Source organism: Nannobrachium achirus, assembly GCF_963921795.1.
Source record: "Nannobrachium achirus genome assembly, chromosome: 2".
Taxonomy (NCBI): Eukaryota; Metazoa; Chordata; class Actinopteri; order Myctophiformes; family Myctophidae; genus Nannobrachium; species Nannobrachium achirus.
In genome coordinates this window covers 32,709,993-32,735,153 of record NC_137811.1, presented here as the reverse complement: position 1 = coordinate 32,735,153, position 25,161 = coordinate 32,709,993, and the positions used below count along the sequence as shown (strand labels likewise).

Genomic DNA, 25,161 nt, shown 5'->3' with positions numbered 1-25,161 from the left:
GTACTTAAAGCTTAATTATGTGACTGGTGACTTGCTATCTGCAGTAAGCGTACCCCCCCGACATTCACAGTAAAAACAGTGCCATTGTACACTAGCTTGAAGCCTTTCTTTCCCCTCCCCTCATCTTCTCTCCATGTGTGAAAGGCTCTTATCTAGGCTTGCCAGGCCTGGCTCAGCTGGCCAAAGCCTGGCTCTGCACTGGAATTAGCCTGCTAGAACAGTGTGTCCTCTAGCCTCAAAGGCTCCAGCATTAAGGCCCAGTGCACCACTCCTCTCTATGTACCTGCGCTGCCAGTGTGCTGGTTCCATTTGTTCCATTGGTTGAAGAACTTTAACAAGTAGTAATCTAAGAACACAAAGATATGGTGGTGGTGAACAGTGAATAAGTAATAGATGCATTGGTGGCTTAATAACTCTGGGGGCCTGACGGCCTGTGGACAGACCAATTGATATAAAACTTCTCAGCCCGCGAAATATGATGGGAAATGTTCAGCCAAGCTGAATACCAAAGTGAGTTTTTCATTTTCTTACTGGCTCTTATAAACACTTCACATTTATGATGGGCAGCTGCTATTGACAGGAGTTTCTCTATCTTGTGCTAGCATTGTGTCCTTAAAATAAAGTTGCCTCGGTTTTTGCTAAACTGTGCATCCAAAAAGCCATTCTGAGAATTGTCTTCATGAGAAAGGAAGCAAGCTAGGTATACGTTCACCAAAATAGTACAGTGCATGCACTTCTGTCAGTTTTGACAATGTGAGCCAAGTAATTCAACAGTTAACCTTTTCACCTAAATCCATTTTTCCAGCAGTAAGCACAAGTGCTGCTTAACAACTACTGACAGTGCTCTCTGCCTTGGGACAACAGTACCTCTGCCAGGCTGTGTGCATCCACTTGAAGCTTTAACCCATTTAGGCCTAGAATTAGAAGGATTCAAAAGACGCGCTGTGAGCTTGTATATCTGCTATTTTTCAATAGTTAAAGCATAAAATAATGATACACAAAATGTGTACCCGTTCTAAATGGGTTAAAGCCGGTCTCAAACTACTCAATTACTAAAGAATGCATACGAAAACTCCATTTGTTTTCAGGGAGGACAAGAATTGATGAACAACATGCCTTGAGGCCTCCATTTCTAACAGTCTAGTGAAGGCTTCTGTGAAAACCAACACAGAAGTGTAAAGCTTCTCAGTGTGCGAGCTGGTGTTGCCTTATGAATCTATCTTGAATCAATTCTGTAACGACTCTCTAACCGCAAACATTGTATGTATTATGTACTGTCATTTTTGCCTAGCTTTACTCTCTTAACAATGCTGCGTCATTGTGGCTTATTCCCATATGTCCTTAGCCTTTCAGAATGCTTGTTACATTCCAAAAATGACTTGGGCAGAAAGAGTTTTTTTGTAGCAAGTATTCTGAGGATAAATCAGCTGTGTTAGAGTAGAGTTAGGCAGATATAAATAAAGGCAGATAAACATGACTTAGGAAAAACTTTGACTTTCTTAGTCATCTAGGTCAGGGTTTTTCAAAGTGGGTGACGGGGCACCCTGGGGTGCCGCGACGGCAGTCAGCGGCAGTCGGCGAGATAATTTGATAATATTTGAAATTTATTTGGACATTTAAAAATAAATTTGGTATCATTTTAAACTTGAAGTACAAAGTTATTTTCAGTCAGTTCTAATCAAAATGGCTATTATCTCGCTTATCAAAATGGCTATTATCTCGCTTTCCTCGCAACATAATCGCTAAAATATGCTATAAATATAAGGTGCTGGGAGTGAAAATTAGGAATATAATAATGTAGGGGTGTCTCGGTTGAAAAAAATATTTATAGGGGTGCCCCGAGCAAAAAGAAAAAACCCTGATCTAGGTGACTTTTTGTCACCTAGATCACCTAGTTTTTTTATTTTTCCTCTCCTGAAAACCTTACAAATTATGGTTAGAATATTTCCAGCTCCATTTTGTTGCCTTGTAGGGCAACAATTCCAAAGGATTCCTGGTAGCTTCCGTAGCTAGGCATTTTGCTGGCTGGGTTTGGCATACTTGAGAGATGATGAGGGCTAGATTTTATTGATAGATGGACCTTTTTATGTGATCCTCCTCCGTTCACAAGCAAAGTGTGCTTTTGCTTCTCTGACCTTTGTTTCCCTCTGTTCCTCAGCGCCTTGAAGAGATTATGAAGAGGACACGCAAAACAGAAGGAGACAAGGTACATTTACTGCAGTGTTAAAAATAGCACATTTTGATTTAGTTTAGCCATAGTCTTTTGAAGCAAATTTCAATTAGTTTTAGACATATTTTAGTCATCTATTTTAGTTTTAGTCTAGTTTTAGTCGACTAAATATACACTTGATTTTGTCGACAAAAATGTATTTAGGCAGGCCTTGATGGCGGCCATATTAGGTGATTTTACACTTGGTTAAATGCTGAAAATAGCCGATCTACGAACTCACAGCGCAGTGCGGCACGACGCATTGTGAACTTTTAGATCGGCTATTTTCAGAGCACAACACCTGAGTGCAACTAAACTGGATCTCTTCTCCACTATTCCCTCCCTAACATTTTTGGTCTAGTTTTTATTTGCTGACAAAATTATGAATATATTTATATCTTGACATAGCTTAGGTTTTATTATGTTAAGAATAAACTCTCTTTATCTCTACAGAAAGAGACCAAATCCTCCACACCCGCCCAGGTCAATGGCAAAGAGGCAGAGAGCAGCAAAGGTAAGCAGAGAATCAGTCTGGACTGCATCCGTCATCACCTGATGCATTACAGTGAAATTGCTGCTCCCTCACAGACTAGTCCAGTTCATCTCCGTGAATCTTTTTTGGTGATTAGAGGCTTAACCACTTTCAACCTGGCGTCCCTATTTTGTCATTATCAAGAAAGAAAACATGACTTCACACTGTGTTGTAGCAATAGAACCTCACAATCTCACGCCATCTCGTCTCCTTCCCCACTGACTTTTCACGAACGATTGGAAAAATAGCTGATCGACAAGATCCCTTTTTATTGTGATATCCGGCCAGGGATGCAAAACAATTGCTGTTCTTTGTTAGTAGTTGTTTATCAGATTGTATTTTCACAGGCCTTTTCAATTAGCTGATTTGTGGGCTTGGATAGATTTTTGGACACTGTGTATGTCTTAATTGTTCCAGTAGCAGTCCAGTCACATGCACATAAATGCATCCAAGGCAATGACAAGTTTATTTGTTTGCCCATATATCTCATATCCGACCGCTATGCCCATATTATCTCATATATCTCTACATCTGTCAGTCCATGTCCCTTTTATGCCCATATATTGAGATATCTGCATCTGTCGACCGTGTCCCTTTTATGCCCATATATGGAGATCCCTAATGTCATCGGTGTGAGCCCATATATGCAGCTGACTGATTTGTTTGCACCTATTGCCATGAGCACATGACGACACATTGGAGGTTGGACAACACAATCCATATTTGGGCGTAGCTGCTTTGAACTCCTTATATGGTCACGGTGACATGAGTGTGTCAGAGGTCCGCCTGTGTAGAAAACCATGGCCAGCCACTTCTTTTCACCTGACGGTGAGGAGTTTAACTGAGTGGAACACTGTGTCCCTCTCAGTTCCGCTCTCTGCTGAACAGTCATTAATACAGAGAACAGAGATCAACCTCCCACTCGTGAATACGGCGGTGAGGATTCTTAACCCAGACAGACTCCTTGCTGTTGGGCAGAAACCTTACCCCTGTGCCACTCAAGACACTAAAATACATAAAAAGAATACACATAAAAACGTTGCCTATAATGACATGCCCAAAATAGGGATACCAGGAATGATGTGGTTAAAAAAGGAAAACAAAAAGACAGCAACACGTATCTGGTGTGCTCTTGTTGTTTGAGTCAGCCATCTGAGTCGGATTCACATCAGAACGTTTTCAATAAAGCTGGCTATTAGATTATATCTCTGCCTCGTATTACTTACAGCTGTAGTTTGAGGGGTTCCTCTCAAAACAATGGGACCCTTGTTTGTTATTCAAGCCCTGAGACGGCAGAGGAAGACTCTGCGCGTGCCAAATCACAGCGGGAGAGCCTCCGGTGCGCGAGCCATTGTGAAACAGAAACGTGCGCGTGACTCCAGATACAGAATATAAGACTGCCTGCCCAATATCACTCACGTCCCACATATTAATCATCTCTCAACCCCCACCCCACATCCAATTATGAAATATAGTCCACTCACTCCTAAACATGGAGATATCGTGTAAAACCCCCAACATGAGCTTCCACCTCATGTTGATGAGAGAGACGGAAGGGGGACCACATGGACCCGTGTGGTCGGAGAGATATGTGGGTGTTTGTGGCGTGCTCCCCGAGCATGGTGGAAGCCATTAGCCCCGCCTCTGATGTGGTCGCGGAGGCCAGAGGCAATTGGCAGGCGTGCCTCCTTTCCAATCAGGGGGAAGAGGGGTGCAGTCTCATCCACAGCCACGTCCACAGCCGCTGTTGGGTTGAGGTGGGGGTGGGGAGGGGGGTTTAACCACAGAGGAAGGGTGCCCCATATGGGAAAACCAAGTTCATCATCCCCCCCTCCTCTGTATATTGCACTTCATCCTGACTCAGCTCTAGGGTGGGCATTGTTTTAAAGCCCACGCTGCTATTGGCGGTGGTGTGAGTCACGCTTTGTGGTTGATGGGCGCAGCAATGAGAGGAACGGGTAGGCGTGAGGGTGCTTATCCCTGAGTTCATTAGCTTAATAATGTAGTTTATAATCTGCATTTTGCAGAATTATAAAAGAAATTGTGAGCAATCTGTCTCTAGAGTTTTTAAGTTTTACCTAGGAAAGTTACAATATGAGCAACACAGAAAGAATTACAAGCAAAACGCTGATTTAAAATCGTGTAATTCAACTTGTTTTCACCTTTTTCACATTGTTTTGCATTGACCACAAAACAAGGGTTCCTTCAGTCAGACACACTATCCCTCATGACCCACAGGTTGAAAAGCAATAAGCATTGCTCGAAATGACGCCGGTGGATATTGTGGTGCATGGGTGGGGCGAAGTAGAGTTTCATACCTTTATTAACATCTGTTTCACCTTGTTTCCTCAAGCATCTGCTGACTATCAGCCACAGACGGAGGTCAGCGCGTCCGACAACAAGTTGGAAAATGGACAGAGTGGTGAGAGAGAAAGGTATAATAAAAGCTTTTTTTCCGTCGTAGTTCATACGCTACGATTGTGCTGATGTGAGACCACCGTGAACAGCATAAGGACTGTCTGCTGTAAAAAAGAACGGGTGGGAGTCGCCTTCTAATCAAGGCTGCAGAAGAACTAAATGCTTTCAAACCTCACAGTGAAACACAGGAGCCAGGAAACTCCAGGCCAGTTATAAACAATGGTTACCGCTAGACTTTTGTTTGTTTGTTGCAAGGTGTTTACGGTACCCAGAATTTGAAGCTTCGGAGGGTGGATTTAGAAAAGAGTCTTTAACTCATTCAGAACGGGTACACATTATTGTGTATCATTATTTTATGCTTTAACTATTGAAAAATAGCAGATATACAAGCTCACAGCGCGGCACCAAGTGCCGCGCTGCGAGCTTGTAGATCTGCTATTTTTGAAAAATCGTGAAAATTTGAATTTTGACCCGATTCTATAAGTGTCTTTTGAATCCTTCCAAGATTTTTTGAAAAACCTATGTTTCTATGTCAGCAATCTGGCTATAGCCATCGTCAAAGACAAGGTCCTTTCCACTTAACTGGAGCTCAGTTAGTCTGTTCTTGAGAGACTACTATGTCACTGGTTCTCATACTTTTCATGTGAAGGACCCCCAAACTGATATTTATTTGGCCACGGACCCCCATCTCAAAATATCTAGTTCCAGGGACCACCCAGAAGCAAAATTTGAGTTACAAACGTTCGCTTTGAAAATACATATATTCAAAGATTTGCACACATTTTCAAGACTTTTTCAAAAATAGCAGATCTACAAGCTCGCAGCGCGCCGTGAGCTTGTATATCTGCTATTTTTCAACAGTTAAAGCAGTCAATAATTCTAGGCCTAAATGGGTTTAATGGGTTTTTAGCGGTATGACTCACCGTATTATTTTCAGACCTTTTCTTGACCACATCCTACCCTGTGCCTCCCCTCCACAGCCCCTCTGTACCTCTGGTCAATGGCGTCCAGCCTGCCAGACACGAGAACGGCCTTTCCACCAAGGGAGACGGCGGCCACTTCGAAGAGATCATCCAGCTAACCAATCACGGCAACAGCACCAACGGAGGGCGGGACAAGTCGGAGAGTGGCATGCCCGCCGAGCCGATTCTCGCTTTCGAAAACGAGGAGCCTTTCATGAAAAAGGCTGGTCCGATGAAGCCCCAGCACGTTGCAGGTACATAGGAGTGAAGCCACTCTCTCATAGCTCTGACTCACCCCTCCGTCTCTGTAGTTGTGCAAAAGGACCCTTTCTTCCTTTCTTATGTTCGATATGTGAATATTTCCTTTCTTATGTACGATATGTGAATATTTCCTTTCTTATGTTCGATATGTGAATATTTCCTTTCTTATGTACGATATGTGAATATTTCCTTTCTTATGTTCGATATGTGAATATTTCCAACTCAAACGCTAATAAAAAGCAGAGTGACGTCTCCCCTCTTCCAGCACCTCGGGAGGTGGGGAGAATCGTCGACAATAGAAGCGACTACAATACGTCCACTCGCTAAATGTAAATTCATCGGACATTCACTTTGTCCATTCATTCACACATTGAGGCGCAATGGGACATTACCCTGACTTAACTCAAAGGAGCTGCCACCATAAATTCTGTGGCATGTCAGGTCCTCGTGAGTCAAACATTTGTGTTCATACATACAGCCCCACCGTATAAAGTCTGGGATACTTGCATATCATAGTGTATGTGTGAAAGAGGCTTAACAAAAACTAAAATCACTGCTGTGTCTTCTGAGTCTCGCCTCAACCTCAACTCCAACCCCAAACAGTGCGCCATGAGACAAGTGTAGGTGTACCATGGGATGATTGGGATCTTGTGGCAACCATATGTTGTTATTGTAATTTATTATTATGCATTCCTATATTTTTGAACCACTTTTCAACCTGGTGTCCCTATTTTAGGCATGGCATTACTGAGGGAATGTTTCGAGCAAAGATCGCTGATCTATAAACTCGCAACGCATCACGTTGTTTGTGACACATTTTGAGTTTGTAGTTGTCTATTTTCACTATGAATACATTGACATTTTGACTTGCCCATGGTGTGCCTTAGGCACAACATGTTTGAAAACCACTGCTGTATTGAACCAAAACCAGTCATTTATTGACTCCTCTTCTCAGCAGTCCTGTGGTTCATTTGCAATGAGAGTAATGAGCCCATCTGGTTTAGCATTTGACTTTTCATATTAGCAGCACGGGTTGCCCTATATAAAAATCACAGCGTGAGGCGCCATTGGTTAATCCAGTTGGGTTAGAAGACCCTGCCAAGCTCAACTGTGGGGTGTAATTCCCGTCTCGGGTGCCGGTTATCACTTGTGTACGCGAGAAGAACCCCCCCTGGGGAGAGAGGCACGCAGGGCGGGGGAATGAGGTGAGAGAACTGATCTGTCCCTCCCAGAGGGACTATAGAGGAAAGATGGCAGGAGAAACATCGCAGGAAACGGTGCCAGGAGGGAATGGAGAGGAGCGAAGGGGGTAGTCGGTATCTTTTGACACCGATGACAGCTTTTACTCAGCGGCACCGCTGCCGTGGGCCCTGCGCCCAGTGTCAAATTCCTGGAATGGCGGAAGGCGGTGAGGGGGAGGCTCATATCCACAGGTGTTGGTCTGCCGGTGGATAGAAACGGGACACGGTCGTGGTTATGCAGCCCACACAACCTCCCCTCCTTGCCACCCTTGCCATGACATCAGCAGCGCTACCCGTGTCACCCGTTCTCTCTCTTGTTGCCAGGGTTCAGCCCTCACCTGCCAGCCTGCAGACAGATCACTGGTCATAAATAATATCTAAAGCAAACTGGGGATGGCACCTGCCATGTCGGAACCTCCGCCGCCATCTCGGCTAAAATCGCAAAAAAAAAAGAACATCGCAAATGTAGTTTAGCTCCTTCCTCTCCACCTTGCCTCAGTCCCTCAAGACATGAGCACACCAGCGGATCATATGACATCATAGTATAACTATCTCTGGAAACTTCACACTCTTGGCACACGATCACGTTTTTATCTTGAAACCGACTTTGAATGATCTGATTCTCTGACGATAAGGGGAGAAGGTGGATGTTATTTTGAAGCATACCGTCGGGGCTAATACGAACGTTGATACGTATAATGACTGTGTGAACCCCCCTGCCCTCACCCCGTGCTCCGTAGCACTGGCTAACATGTGTCGCTGTCCGTCAAAATACTGGTGTTGCATCAATCACCCGCCGACTCACCATGTTGGATTATTTCTCACCGTAGCTTTGTAATAATCCTGGTAGGAATCCTCGTGGGGATTCTTTCCCTACGGGTGCCTGTTGTCTGATTGATAAGGCACGCCGTGTTGTTTTCCTTACGCAAACAAGTGAAGGTTTATGGGTTCCTGGCCCGTGGCAGCGTGCCAAAGACCTTTGGAGCTCAGTATTGTCGCTGGGTCAGAGGTTTACGAGGCTGTGACATGCATTACTCAGGTCAACAAGGGTGGCCTCCAGTGTGACTCAATGCAACGGCCAGACGGCATTTTGTCTGCGTTTTGGTTACGTGTGGTGTGTTGTAGGGCTGTCACAATTATTACATAATCGTCTAATCGTGATTTTTTTTTAAATAATCGTGATTCTTTTTCATAATCGTCATAATCGTTTCCATATTGAAAAATGTTCATATATTTAAAAAATCACACCCGTGTGAACTGAGCGGTGGTTTACCCCCCCTTCCCCCCTGTGTGTGTGTGTGTGTGTGTGCGTGTGTGTGTGTGTGTGTGTGTGCCTGGTCTGGCCTGGCCTGAACAACAGCTCCCCTCCCTTAACATGTGTGGTCATAAAAGGTACTGCAGGCCTGCAGGCTACATACAGACACACACGCACACACACACGCACGCACACACACACGCATACACACACGGCCACGTATAGGAGACGGTGTAACCACCGCTCAAAAATAGTGGAAATAGCAGATCTACAAGCTCACAACGCGTCGCGATGCGACGTGTTGTGAGCTTGTAGATCGGCTATTTCCACTATCAATGTTATTTTTTAAGTATAAAGTTGTCAAATATGTCAGTAATTTCTTTGTATATTTAGGGTATGTGTCATATCTACCATGTGCAACTTCAAAGCCTAAAAGCCAAACAGAAATGTAATTGTCAACGACAAAAACACAATTAAATCGTTAATCGCAATTATTTGAGTCAGGTAAAATGTCATAATCGTGACAGCCCTAGTGGTGTGGCTGATGTTGAGTGTCGAAAAGAACGCGCTGACCCCTAACCCCTTGTGCTCCGTGGTTCTTCCGGTAATGTAAAGTAACTAAGTACATTTACTCAAGTACAATATTAGGTATTTGTATACCTTTATTTGAGTATTTACAATTTTCAATACTTGTACTTCTACTCAACTACATCTCAGAGAAAATATTGTACTTTTACTCCACTAAATTTATTTGACAACTTTAGTTACTTGTTACTTTGTAGATTTTGATTATTATTACAAAACATACATTGACCACTTCAGCTCTGTATACATTACATCGGTCATTTACAAGCCGTTCTACAAGCTCACAATGCTATTTTCAAAAGACCTTTATACTTTTGAAATCTTGAAATGGTACATTCTGCATAATGAGTACTTTCTACCTTAAAGGGATATTTCACTTTAAAAAAAACTTTTGGTCATTTTATTGTCTAATGATAATCAGTCTTTTATGAACAACCTGAACAGATTTTAATTTGCTTGATTCAATATTTAGATATTTGATGTTATCAGTCCTCCAGGGCTTCTCCCCATACACACCCAATGTAACTTCAAACTCCCATTTTAACCATGATAGATTCATTAAAAACACCCATTATATTTTCTGGTGACTCATACTACCCTCCTAATATGTGAGCAGGCAGTGTTTTTTGTTGTATTTAATTTTTTTCATTTTCCCAAAGAATTATTAAAAATAAATGAAAAAGGTTATTGAAAAAACACGGCCTGCTCACGTATTAGGAGGGTAGTATGAGTCACCAGAAAAATAATTCAATTTGGGCCTGGAGGGCCTGATAACATTTACATCAAATATCTAAATATTGAATTAAATTAAAATCTGTTCAAGGTGTTCACAAAAGCCTGATTAGATGATGAAATGACCAAAAGTTATTTTTGAAAGTGGAATATCCCTTTAAGTACATTTTGATGATTGTACTTTTATTCAAGTCATTTTTGAATTCCTGACTTATCTTTCTACATTGCAATATTGATACCGAGTTCCTTTCCCACCACTGTTGCTTCCCTAGAGGTCCTGTAAGATGTTCCAGGCCATTCCAGTGAGGACGATGAGCATCATCCCCCCCTCCCCCATCTCCACCACCATCCCAGGTACAGCCAATGCACACGCTGGGGGAGACCAACACCCACGGCCCCCTCCCTGTGTGACCTGTGCCAAACTATCACTGACTGCTTTCTAGAACTTTTCACCACCACCACCCCACCCATAAAAAGGTGCTGAAAAAAATAAGCTGCAAAAGAAGAAGCAACTCCGCAATCAGCAACAATAGGCAAGCAAAACACAAAACAGGACGAAAGACGTTGACACCTGCCATGTGCACGGCATACCAGTGATGACATACCGTGCGTGAAGATTATCATGGCAGCAGTTCCATGCACCTTAAGACGCCACACTACCATGCATTGTACAAACGGAGGACACAAACTGTTATTATGACAAAGCTGAAGAGGGGAAAAAAAGGAGAAAAAAGATAAAAAATCTAGTGAGCTCTTCTACTGTTACATTTAGTTATTTAACTCGAAGAGAAATGCAACGACTGGGTACAGTGTTCTATGTGAATAATGTAAATGAAACCTGTGTGTTTGACAGGGGGGAGGGGGGATCTGTGGAATAGAGCTGATATGAAAGGGAGTCGACATTGAGGCAACTCTGCTATGAGAAGGCCTTTATTTTTAAAGTCCAGTTAATACATATCTGTTGCAACCTGGTCTGTGTAAAGCTACCTGTTTTTTTTTGGCTTTTGTTTTGTTTAGTTTTTTTGTACCATGTGTACCATTTAAAATCTCAAAACATTTGATTGATGAAATTGAAGTTCCAGAGGATTACTACTGTGTGTGCTCGCTTCATTTGTTGAAACTCATCCCTTCTTCAATCGTGATTGATTGTGGATGTCATGATAAATGAGAAAAGAGGAAAAGAAAAAAAAATGCAGGAGAATTCCATAAGCGGGATTGGTAAAACTAGGATCAAGTGGGAGATCAATTATTTGCGCCTTTTTACAAAGCGTTTTACAATGTATGCATTCACTCGTTCTCTCTCTCACACACACACACACACACACACACACACACACACACACACACACACACACACACACACACACACACACACACACACACACACACACACACCGACGGCGGAGGCAGCAGCCATACGAGGCACCAACCTGCCCATTGGGAGCAGTTAGTTTTTTTGCCCAAGGACCCTTGGAGAACGATGCCAGGATGAGTGGTGATGGAACTGAGAACCTACTAATTCCCAGACAACTGCTCTTATCTCCTGAGCCACTGCCCACCAAACAGATCCAGTCTTCATGTGTTAATGTTGGAAATAGAATGTAAACTAGGATGGTTGGGGAGGGGGTTCTCCCCCACAACATTATGCAGTTGTTGTTTTTTTCCTAAACCTGTTGCAAGCATGATTCAGTTTGCCGTCACTTGCAATCGAAAATTCCACAGACTCATTATGTATTTGAAAATGCTGGCGCGTGTATATGCTATAAATATTTTGATGTGTGTTTAAAAGGGTCAACGGGAGTATCTTGAGTCTGATTAAAGACGAAGCTGTCCAAATGAATCTGTGGTCTCATCTGTTTGTCTTCAATAGATTTGAGGATGGCGGTCACGGGGAATGGAGCGAGAGTTTCAGGTGTTCAGAATGTTTTGTTTTTTTCTTTTTTGTTGAACTCGCTGTGATTGTCAGTCTCCGGTCATTCATCAAACAGACAGAGAAATTGAACTTGGAGCGTGACCCATTTGACAAAGTAGGACAGTTGGGGAAACGATCTGTACTTATGGGATTGAACATTGACTCTGTCGTGTTTACCCAGCAGGCCTTTGGGCTCGGCCAAAGGTATTTAGATTGTCCCATCGGCTTCTGCATGAGCGATGGGAGGGCAACCTAACCACCAGAAAACCGATTTAGCAATGGTTCCAGAGAGGGCCCCGACATTCTGAAGATGGTATAGAGGCAAAAGACCTGCCTCAGCTGTCTGTCCTTTTCCTGATTGGTCACTCCTTTTTCCAAAAACCCAGCAGGGGGTCCGTGCTGAACTATCTACCCACATAAACTGTCGCCACATTCTGGTGGCCAATTGGTGGTGGGGTTCGGGTAGGGTGGGGAGAGGGAGGGGATCTGGCACTTGCATGAAGCAGCTTGCTGTCAGTTCTTCAAGCCAGCTGTAGTCCATTACAAACAATTTATGTCCGCCTTCTCCCTAAAGCAAAAGCATGCTTTAGTGATAGTGTGTAACTCATTTGATTAAGTTGTCATGCAGTGTGACTATATATGATTTATGACGGAACCTACTCGGACGGTTATGGAGCCGTATGACTTACTACCTGCAAATCCCCTTTTATACTTCGCTGGGCGACGGTGTCGATCACTAAAAATGGCAGACCTGCAAGCTCACAGCGCGTCGCAGATGCGTTGCACGGCGGGGCATAAATGAGACTTAATGCACCTCACGTCATTTTCCTCTTTATACTGTATGCTGCATTGTGTTTGATTGCTGTGAAATTTGATTACAGTGACATGTTTTGTTAACCTCAAACCAAGCCAAGTTTTTGAAGACTGATAGAACTTTATCCTTTATAGTATCAAATGGAAAGATTTGCCTCTCCATGTGCTCATAAGAACATGATAAACCTGATCTCACTGGTTTAACGTGGGCGTCTCAGCTGCCCTTATTAGAATAGCCTCTATAAAACCTTTTAGGAGCTGTGCTCATCCACTCCAGGAGGGGGCACTACTGTAGCATTGAGGTGTCATATATCCTTGGACCATAGCCCTACCACTCAAGTCCCTGCTACATCCATGCTCAAGCCTGACAAAGAGATTTCTCAGATGCAAGTCCAAGTGCCCTCATAAAATCTGACAGCATTTTTTGCAGCAGTTCTTTATTTCCTTTTTTAAAATTCATGTTCTTGCCTTCGTGCGTGACCCAGTTGATCTGCTAGAAAGGGCCTCCTTGTGTGTAGTTCCCAGATGGGACTTGTAGGGTTTAGTGGGCACTATTTTTAGGAAGGTGTTGGCGGGGCAGTGAGCAATCAGCAATGGCAGGCTGACTAAGGGCCAATTCACTGAATTAATGCACACCGAACGAAGAGTGAAATGAAGAATGGGGGGACCGGAGGGTTTCTAAATGACGAGTCTCTGATAGACGTGGATGAGAATGATGGTGCTGTCAATCAGGCGGCTCTGGAAATTGTTGGCGTGGTTGCGCCCCACGCTCACGTCACTCTGATTGATGGGTGTATTATCTTCTCAGTCAGACCCTGCAAGCGTGCTGATAGGTGCGTTGGAGCAGTTGCCAGCTTAACCCTATTCTTGGGTTACTCGCTGTCTGGGTGAGGACAGATAACTCCGTGCTATTGGTTCACGGTATAAAGTTAATTTATCTCAGTGTGTGCATATGTAACCTTTGTGCGTAACCTTTGTAACCAAATATTTGTACACTTCCAGAGTTAAATAACAAAAGCGTTTTACAGTTTATACAGGTTTGCTGCGGTTGTAAATCCCTGGGTCTTCCTACTGGCCTTATGGAGCAAGGTATGCAATGGAAAGTGTGCCGCCTGCCCCGCCGTTTTTGAACAAGGCGTTTGGGTCAACATAAGGTCAGTGCAGCAGTGGTCAGGGTCACAAACACCATAAATTGACACTCGGCGGGAGAAACCACTGCGGCAACAGATACAGTATGTGCACATCACAGCCATCAAAGCCTGCTGATTGCCAGCCTCTGTTTAGTGTTTATACTCACACACGCAGCCCCCGACGGGCACTCTCACATTGAACTACTGTTTATCTGCTCGGCAACAGGACTTCTACTCTAGTTGCTATCTGATGGCAACACATTAGTGGGGGGCCAGAGAATGGCAGGCACTCAGAGCGCGCCCTGTTTCCTGATCCCCCTGTCGGAGCTGTCCCAGCAGCCAAGCTCTCTTGACTATTCCTGGTGAGAGACGTGAGATCTAATAGCTGCCTGCTGCACAGGACCCATGCAGTGCCTGTGTGTGAGTGAGTGGGTGAGTGCACGTGGAGCTGCCCTGTGAAGTGACCAACACATCTCAAGACAGAGTTGTGACTAAGTTATGCAAGTCATACTTAGTATAACTCCCCAAGTCTTACATTTCGAGTCGTAAGGGCAAGTCTCAAGTAAAGTGTCATGTCACCATGTTCAGGTTAAGTCATAAGTCAAGGTGTCAAGTCTCAACGCTAGCAAGTTTTAACATCTTTATTTTATTTTTCAGACCCACAAACAATCGATTCATCACACCACAGTACATGAACGTAACATTTCAGATTTGAATTTCTCTTTTTTATTATCAGACACTTTTTGTAAAAGGCAAGGTCCTGATCTTCATCTACTGTGTGCCCTGACATTACAGTTGAGACTTGAGAGACAGGATGATATGTCCAATTAAAGTAAATGGGCCATTACCCATTATTATAGTTGTGTGTGCACTCACTGTGCAGCAAAACAAATCTGTTTAGTCATTCACCTAAAGTCCACGTCATAGACATACATGCAAGTCTCACGTCATTTTAGTTTTTTTACAAGTCTGAAGTCACCAAAATGGCCACTCAAGTCCAGGTCACTGGAGTCCATAACTCTGAGTCAGGGAGCACATATCCTGTGGTGGATGTAGTGATACTGAGGGGTTGCCCAGGGACAAAGAGCAGCTGAGTCTAATGGTCAGCAGCTGGGCCTGGGCTGGGTCACAACATCTTGGATACCCATGTGGACCATGGTGTGCAGGCGCTCTTTGATGAAGATCCCTTCTGTGGTGAATGAGGTTGCATGAAACCCTTGAGTATTACAGCATCAGTCTGACATCAAGCAAAATGCAGCCCTTTGCGTTAAACATTGCTGTGTGCTGAGCAAAATGGAATGTCTCTTTTTGGAAGCACCCAAAAAGGAAACAGATTTATTGGGGAAGACGGCATTTGCAGCTTTATTAGTGCATCTGTTATCTGACAGTTGTCTGGCACTGAAATTGATTTGTTAATGACTATTGTCAAACTGGCATCCACAGATGTTGGCTCTGTCCTGTTAATGATCTTTTTATCGCTGTGGCTCCTCAGAGGCAAACCATCTGTATATATGTGTGTGTGTGTGTGTGTGGTGGTCTGTGCGTGTCTGTCATTACAAACCTACTGTAATCTAAGCATTTTGTGCACACTGCCAGTATAGGCCAAGGAAGTAAATAATGATTTCACTTTTTTCTTTTTTCTTTTTTTTACCTTTTTTAACTTCAATATTATATTGGAAGTCAATGGCGATCCAATCGGGCTGAACCCTTGCCCAAATATGTCATAATAGGGGGTGTCCGCTGGCCTACTGGTCTAGGCGCATACCACGTAGGCATTGCCACCTGACGGCGTCGCCGATTCAATTCCCGATCCGGACGACCTTTGCAGGATGTCACTCCCCTTCTCCCCCCATTTCCTGTCAGACTACTGTCCTATCAATAAAGGCATAAATCTTTAGAAAAATAAATATGTCATAGTACTAAAATCATAGTAATTACATCATTGATAACTGACGTCATAGACTGGCCAGGCTGCATGACATCCAAGAACTAGGATCTGCGGCGCTATTAGACGCCATCCTTCCCCTATATTACTCCAGTGAAAGATAATTATTTGATACCAGGATCATAACTTTATTTGGGCAATTCAACAAACATCCTTCCTAATTGTCCAACTCAGTCTGAAAATGCTTGTAATGTAGAGGGACACAAGACAACTAAAATTACTGTGGTGAAAAGAAAAGGGAAGTGGTCGTGTCGGGAACATTTTGTCTCCGTGGTCTTTGAGTAAACATGGGGGAGGTTTTATGTGCAGACCGTGTGCCAAATCATGTTCCTCGGATTCCACACCGTGGTAGTCAAAGGTCTCACATTCATACAATGTCATGCCACAGCCGCCATTTGCCTGATGTCTCTTCATCTCTGAGCTGACCGTGGACGTGCTTTATGGCCTCGGCCTCTCCGACCATCAGTGCAGCACAGGGGCGTCACAAGGGGGGGTGGGGGGGTCGGGACTGAGTTACTAGGGCCCAAGGTGGAGGGGCCTTAATTATTTTATACTTTAGCTATTGATAAATACTTTAGCTATTGATAAATAGCAGATATACAAACTCACAGCGCGGCACCGAGTGCCACGCTGCAAGCTTGTAGATCAGCTATTTTTGAAAAGTCATGAAAATGTGTGCAAGTCCCTGGAACTAGATATTTTGAGATGAGGGTCCGCGGCCAAATACATTTTGAGGGTCCTTCACATGAAAAGGTTTGAGCACCACTGACATGGAAACGGTTTTTCCAAAAATCTTTTCACAGATTTTCACAATTTAAAAAAAATAGCAGATCTACTGTGCCGCGCTGCAAGCTTGTATATCTGCTATTTTTCAATAGTTAAAGTACCCAGGGCCCAGAATTTGGTGCGACACCCCTGAGTGCAGCACACAGACAGAGGCTTCAATTTTGCCAGCTTGCAAGCCTGGTTATTTTCAGTTCAGGGGATATCTGAGAGTTAATCCCTTCTGCACGACAGCAGTAGCTACAACTGAACCCTCTTGGAGCTTCTTTTTTTTCTTTTTTCATTTGGAAGAAAAATACTTGTAGGGGAGATTATGAGAAATAAGGGCAGCAGCCAAATGCATGTAGAGTAGAAAGGAGATCCTCCATGGCTTGGGTCTGTGTTATTATTGGATAGATAATGTCTGAACTCTACAGTAGGAGCTCTATTTCATGAGGCTCGGAAGAGATTTTCTGTTTTATGGTTTGCACCTGTAGAAGAACCTCGGTTTGGGTTTCAGTGACGCCATGGAACATTTCAAACGACCACGGCGCTAATCGCCAGTGAACACGCTGAGTCATTCGCGTCTTCTCTGTTTGGAACAATTGTTGTGCAGTCGTGTGACATTTTAAGCCAGGCCAAGGACCCCTTAGTCGAGAGAGAGAAGAAGCAGGGGCCCCCACAACCCATAGATACCATATAGTTTAGTTTCATCTGTCCCCCTGTTGAAGACCCCTGATTTAAGCCATTGTTTGAAAATAGAACTTGACCTCGATCAGCCCACATCACAGCAAAATATGACCTTGTTAGGAGAGTAATGATCATTATGTTTAAAAATGATGCTTCCACAATGCACTTGAAAGCTTCGCTGATGTTGCCATTTATCTTCCCATATGCCACAGAATTAGATTGACTGCCATTTTATGGTTGCATTCATTTATTGTAAAAGGGTAAAAGGAAAGTGTGTGTGCGTGCGTGCGTGCGTGCGTGCGTGTTTACCTTTGAGTGTATCTACTGTATATCTACAGTATATCTTTTGGGATATGTATACCGTATGCCCATGTGTATTTTTAAACGTGCAGATGTCTACTTATGTAAAATAGCCGTGCATTTGTTTCTCTCTCTCTTTCTGTGTGTGTGCGTGCGTGCATGCGTACGTGTGTGTGTGTATGTTCAGTTTAATTGGGTGCCATACACTGCACCATGCTGTCGGGCATGCTGTGGGACCCGGGGCGGACGTGAGAAAAAAGGCGGGTGGTCGAAACTAACAGCCGCCTGTCTTCTGGCCACAGTGGCCCTGAGCTGATACATTCAGAGTGAAAGCACCTGTGATACTGAAAGAACTAATGTCATGCACAGGAAGATCATGAGTGTCAGGGAGTAAAGCAAGCGTGAACCACTCTCAGGGCTTATGACCACAGATGAATATCTGACACTATTTAGGGGAAGAGGTGAGAAAGAGAGAAGAGAATGAAAGTCAAAGAACATTTGCCAACAGTTGCCATAAAGCTCAAGGTGAACGCACAAGATCACAAACAGCTCCCAGCTAAAGCATCTGCACTGTGATGTGAACTGAGTGCTTTTTAAACTGTTGGGCGAAATTCTTCCCAGGTTTAGCTACTTGGTCAACTCGGTTCTCATGGAGAATTGAGGGTGGGTTAACTTAGCTCAATGGCTGGTGTTATTTTTGCTTCAGTCTTCACTGATTCTGATAAGCAGGAAGTCGTTGCAGTTGTGCTGCTGCAGGGCTAATGGGAAAGATTTGATCTGGGTTTGTGTTTGTGTGCGTGCACGTTTTCGTGTGCACATGTATATACTATATGTACGTGACATACTGTAGCGTGACAAGTCTGAGACAAACAACCATTTGGAAGAATGGAAGAATGCATGAGTTTCCTCTCAGAAAGGTCAAAATCTCACAAATCATAAATGCACGCCAGATTCCCATGAACACTGCAGAATCCATATAACACTAGCAAAGATCCAAATAACGCTAGTATAAATCACCCCAGCTTTGTCCAGTACAAACTCAGTATAGACTACTGCTGACCACAGATCAAATTCAGCTCCCAGTAGGGACTATGGAAAGATATAGTTAAGTGCTTAAAGGATGCCTAGGTGTTGGTAAGAGAGTGTCTATTACAAACAACCTTCGATTGATACTGAGAAGAATCCCAGAATACCGAAGATAAATCTCCATTTAGTGTACAGTAAATGCAGTGGACAATAACCTATTCTTATATCTTATAAAACCACACCACATTTCGGTAATGCAGCACAGATGGAGTCTCCTGAATCACAATGACTTATCTATCTTTGTTTACATGAATGCTGAAGATTCTATTGATTGAAGATTGTGTTTTTAATTTAGTTTTGAATACTCCAACTTGTAAAATGCACAAGCTGTTTTCTTTTGTACAACAGCAACAGTAAATAGAAAATACGTATTTCTTTCATGGAGAAAACAGAGTTTCAAACCAGGTTAAACCTTGCCATGTTCCTCCACCGCTGAAGTCTCGGTCTCTGTCCTTCTCCCTGATTTACATTTTCTGCTTTCTTCCCTATGGGACAGTTACGAGACACAGATGGTTTTCACTCTTGAGATGGAAAGTCCCTCTTGCACCTCTGCATTCATCCATTTTCTTGGTTTCTTGCTCCTCTCTCTTTCTGACGTGCGAGAGGAAACGGCTCACTGATGGAGAGGAGACCGTCTGGCTGCCTGGCTCATCCGTTGGTGTTGGGCGCTGCTGTGACACTTTGTGTGTGACGTGGCTGGGGCTCTTTGTCATATGGCCCTGTCCAGATGACCGAAGAGGATTTATAGAGGTATCTGTCGCTGACTCACTGCTATCTGTCTATAAATTCCAGGAATCTCTATGTGTCTGTGTGTGTCTACAGTACATGTGACATTTATGCCACTGTCATAGTACTGACGTTATAGACTGGCATCCAAGTATTCTGTAGTAACGGGTACTGCACTAAGTACTCTGTCAACAGGTAATGCACTAGTCCCACAGTAATCTTTATGCTATTAAAACATAATTAAATAGAGACAGAGAGACAAGAAACAGTTACATTTTCTTGTGCAGTAATCCCAAGGATTTGATGTCTCCAGTATTGTTTTCTTGAAACATTTTTCAATACATTCACTGAACACCATGGACATTACTCTGTAAATAAAGAGACCTGTGCTGTGTACACAGTGGTGTGTTCTAAATTATTATATATATTTTTTAGTAATCTACGATCCGCAGCCATTCCTGTGGCCAGCGCATGCTCCAGTGCATAATGCATATCACATACGCTACTTTAAAGTTTCACGAGGGCATATGCTTTTTCTAAAAAAAAAATCTTCACGGCATACTACGTATACCCTGTATCACGGTAGAGCACACCACTGCCTGTACAGTATATGGTACTGTGCAGAATGGCATCCATTAATATATACGTATAAGTGTATATACACTGCTATCTGTTCTTTCATCAATCTTTCATTAAGCCAGCTGGATGACGTCCTCAGGTAAACCATCGGTTGTAGGAGTCTAAACACTTTGTCTTGGAGGGCTATATATATATTGACTGCTCATTGAAAAGCCCTGTCCACACCATATGCCATCTGAGCAGCACTTTAGGCCATTTTATCCCTCATACTGGCAGGCCGGACATAATTAAAAATAAACAGCAGCTGCTCTCAGGAGACTCCTGGGGCCACTAGTCACAAAATTCCTGCAGCCGGGTTTGGCAAAAAATGTCAGCCCTCTTATTTTACGCTCCATGGGGTATTGGTCTGTGCCAAAAACTCCATAGAGATGCCGCAAGGACCTCGACTCCAGGGGTTCGACCCGGAGCCATCTATTTTGTTCTTCAATTCTGTCAACAGCCCATACCCCCCTACACCCCCCCCCCCCCAAACACACGCGCACACACACACACACACACACACACACACACACACACACACACACACACACACACACACACACACAGACACAAATAATACCTATGTCCTCACATTTTAGCAATGTTTGTTCAGCAACCCACCAGCTGACTGAGTCAACAGTAACTTACATAACAAAGTTTTAGGCTTCAAACCCGCAAGCCTGTCTCCATTTTGAGTGATACTCTACAATAGCATTGCATGGGCTATAGTAATCCTGCAATAAACTGTCTCTTCTTATTTGAAATCACTCTGGACTTCATTTACTCCATGAACTGGCATGGCTCACTGCCAAAAGCAGTGGCAGCCGCCAACAGAAGTCACAGCAAGCCAGTCTACAGCACGGAACAATGGTGACTCACATTGTGCTCGTGCATGCACGCATGCACACACACACACACACACACACACACACACACACACACACACACACACACACACACACACACACACACACACACACACACACACACACACACACACACACACACACACACACACACACACACTGGTGCTCAGATTTGATCCCCAGTGTTGACTCACCCCATGTTGGTAGAAGGGCATTTGTTAATAAAAAACTGGTTTTCCGTTTGAACTGAGTTCAGCACGGCATTTCAGTAGTTCACAAAGACAGAGCAGTACAGTGTGTCCCCATGTGTATCTGACTGTCCTGACACCAAAGACATGCAACAAGAGGAGGCTGATTATGGGTTAAAGGGAGGTTTGTAGAGCTTTTATTTGATGGCTTGCATTGTTGGAAGCTGGCCCTAAAATAAACTACCGTGTATACAACTGGTAATGAATTCTGATGAGAACTGTCTGTTAGTAGCAGTAGACTAAGTTGCCCATAAAGGTTTACAATGTCGCCAGCCATGTCTTGGGAAGATAAAACTACATTATTCTTTGCAAAGGGTCTGTCTGGCACTGCATTGATTGCGACCATAGGTCGCACTTACTATCAAAACCTGCACAAACTGTGAGTGAGTCCGTCAGTCCGTCCGTCAGTCTGTCTGTCACACCTCACACGTCACACTTTTTCCCTGCTTAGATCTCCGCAACCGTTGCCCCGATCCATGCCAAATTTTGCACACACGTTCCTTGGCTGCCAAACTACAACCTCCAAGGACCCCCGGAGCTCCAGGGACCCCCAGGTCCCTGGGGGACCCCCAGATGTAAAAAATGACCAAATGCGCAAACATGACCAAATGACCACCCCAACGGGGCTGCTCACGGGGAATTCCCGGGGACCACCGACTCCTGGTGCTCCAGAACGGATGCAAAAGTGGTGGCGCCCCCAGTGGAGGACCCCCTACACTGCAGCTCACATAAAATGCCGTAACTCCGGCTAGGAGCGACCGGGACAGCCGGGGCCGGTACCTATTCGTCCGCCTTGCCGGCGCGGAGACCCCACCCCTCATTTCTCACATGGCCCTCTTCTAGCGCCACCATGAGGCAGATTCTTGCAAAACACATTTTTGGACACTGCTCCTACAATTTTCGCCCTAAAATCACGCAAATCGGTACACAGTATGTCTACACTCATCCCATCAACATGAATCTGTCCCATATAGCGCCACCTCCAGGCCGATTTTTAAAAACACATTTTTGGACACTGCTCCTACAGATTTTGCCCTAAAATCACTACACAGTATGTCTACACTCATGTCATCAACATGGATCAGGAAGATTTTGGCAAAACACATTTTTGCCCTATTTGTGGAGATAAGTGACCTACGGTCGCTTATCTCCCGATTAGGGAGCCTTACTGGTAAGTAGTACTATAAGTAGTACTATTTGTGTTATGGTGAGATAATGGTGAGACACTGTTTGTTTAACAGTACTTCTTTCTTTTCATACTTACCTGTAACTTTTTTAACATTAACGCTGTGCCGCCTCTGGGCGACAGATTTTCCCTCGTGGGATAATAAAGCTATTTATCTATCTGTCTGTCTTTCTGTCTGAGCTGACCATAGCTAAGCTGACCGCTCAGAGGGCACATCAAACCCAGTAGTGCCTCGTCCAGTTCTAGTTCACGAGACAAGACAATTTATGTGCGGCAGCCTGATATGTTTCTGCGGAAGCAATTGTAACAACCTAAATCAACGTTTATTTACTCAGAGTTGAGAAACGGCCATGAGCGAGTTAGCGCACCGCTCTGCACAAGAGAGAATTGTTCTGTTCTTTGTTTGTCTTTTCTACCCCCCCAAAAAAGAGGGAGTAGTGGAAAGAGTAAATCCGGAATCGAAAGTCCTCGACATGTGTTCCTCATCTGGTGTGAAAGAGCCACTAAATCAGCATTCTGCGCCGAGGAGGATCTCAATAACCTTTTAGACTTGAAATAAACCTTAGAGGGAAAGAAAAAGCATCGATGCAAGTAGTTTGATGAGGATGAGAACTGTGAGTTCAGTGCCAGGGTGCTTCGACATTATATAAAGCCAAGTATCTTTGCACACAATGACCATTAAACCGCTCTATTGCGTAAAAGACTAAAGGACACGTTTGTTGGATGTCCAACTTACAGTGCAGTATCCAACATTGTGTCTTTCATTAGGACCAAGGGATAAGAGTGAAAGATTTAAGAGGGGGGGCAGTATGTTGCACAATGCATATACAGTATGTGTTATTATGTTAGCTGCAAGTGTTGGAGATCAGTGGCTATACTTTTGACCTCACACACATACTGTGTACTGTACACACACACATAAACATTTGTTGCTGACAGTTATGAGGTCAGATGTCTACAGGACTGTATCTAACGAACTGACCATGTGTATGTATTGCTTTGAGGATATAGGAAAAATGAAGTAGTGCTGGGAGAGGAGAAAATGCAGGACGAGGTAAAGAAACTGCCCTTCTGCTGAACCGCCACACGATTTCGTCATTCAGAGCTTCAGAATGTTTACAAGAGGAGAGACTTCAAAAGGTGAATTTAAGAGCGTGTTGCATGTCGCCACCACTAGTCCTAAAATTCCACAAGGCTTTCTGAGACCCACAGACTTGGATGGGATGTTGATCATTGCCCACAGGCCCAGAGGAGAGCTCTGGCCCCTGATGCGCACACCTCTCAGCAGAGAGCTGGAGGAAATTCTGAATGTCTGTTGGCTTAAATGTGTCAGGCACACACACGCACACACACACGCATGAGCAGAGGGAGTGTGCTCGTGAGCACATGCGCGTAAGAGTGAGAAGAAGCCAGTGAAATAGGCGCATATGCACTTTACATTATGTGTGTGTGCAGGGGCGTCACAAGGGGGGGAAAAGTGGGACTGAGTTACTAGGGCCCAAGGTGGAGGGGCCTAAATTATTTCATATTTAGCTATTGAAAAATTGCAGATATACAAGCTCACGCATGTAGATCTGCTATTTTTAAAAAGTCGTGAAAATGCGTTCAAATCTTTCAATATATGTATTTTTTAAGTGAACATTTATATCTCAAATGTTGCTTCTTGGGGGGATCCTGGAACTATATTTTGAGATGGGGGTTCGTGGCCAAATACATATCATTTTGGGTGTCCTTGACATGAAAAAGTTTGAGCACCACGGACATTTTGAAAGACTTTTCACGTTTTTTTCAAAAATAGCAGATTTACAAGCTCGCAGCACGGCACTCGGTGAAGATGGAGGGCCCGCAGTGAATCCTTGTACCCAGGGCCCAGAATTTGGTGCGACACCCCTGATTATGCGTGTGTAAAAGAGACTGGATGTTCAGACAAGCGTCTGCAGCTAGACTGAAACGGGAGGTGGGGCAGGAATCGGGGTAGCGCTGCAGCTCAACTGAGCTTTGGACTCTGCCCAACAGCCACAAGAAGCAGCTCTGGATGCACACACAGTGCTGTTGCAATGTGGAGCAGGACAGAGCAGAACAAGAACAGTGGTTCTATTCAAACCCAAACCATTTTCCCTGGCATGACTCTGAATGGGTATATAAAATGAGATCACTGCTTTTTCTTTTCACAGAGAGAAGAAAAAAATGTCAAAGCAAAATCAAGAGGAAAATGGAAAAGTATTTTTCCGCCTTCCAAAACAGCAGCTGTAGGCTATAGCTATTGTGTCTTCTTGACGCTAGTAAAAACCCTACAGTTAAACGGAGAAAGAGAAACAAGAGCCGGTTTCATTTTGGTGTACAGTAAATCACTAATGTGTGACCCTGACAGGGCCCAGGGCCTCCTAATTTCTGTGTGTTTCTTTTTGGAAGTGGGGGAGACACCAAGTGTTTTCCTCACCGGAGCAGGGAGTGACAGGATAAATTCTCCTTTCTCTACGACTTCCTTTCGACCCTCTCTTACCCCTGTTCCATCTGTCACACCACGTTTAGCCTCTCGACTCACACTACTGTATGCAGTAGTTAACCCATTTAGGAAAAAGAAACTCCATATTATTCTCAAACTTTGTGTGTTTTTTTTGTAAATGAATGGCCTACTTGATCATCAAACATATAATTTTCCGAATGTCTGTCCGTCCGTCTGT

General features: G+C 43.9%; 1 protein-coding gene across 4 annotated transcripts in view; it reads left to right on the top strand.

Moving 5' to 3' along the window:
* map7d1a (MAP7 domain containing 1a) overlaps positions 1-12,035 on the top strand; it is a 66,986-nt gene extending 54,951 nt beyond the window's left edge. For all 4 annotated transcript variants that reach the window (XM_080737370.1, XM_080737368.1, XM_080737369.1 and 1 more), the window contains 5 exons: positions 2,159-2,206; positions 2,663-2,723; positions 5,095-5,176; positions 6,140-6,375; positions 10,468-12,035. In XM_080737370.1, coding sequence (XP_080593496.1) covers positions 2,159-2,206; positions 2,663-2,723; positions 5,095-5,176; positions 6,140-6,375; positions 10,468-10,478 — 438 coding nt within the window. In that variant the 3' untranslated portion in view covers positions 10,479-12,035. The remainder of the gene's footprint in view (positions 1-2,158; positions 2,207-2,662; positions 2,724-5,094; positions 5,177-6,139; positions 6,376-10,467) is intronic.
* The last annotated feature ends 13,126 nt before the right edge of the window (positions 12,036-25,161 follow it).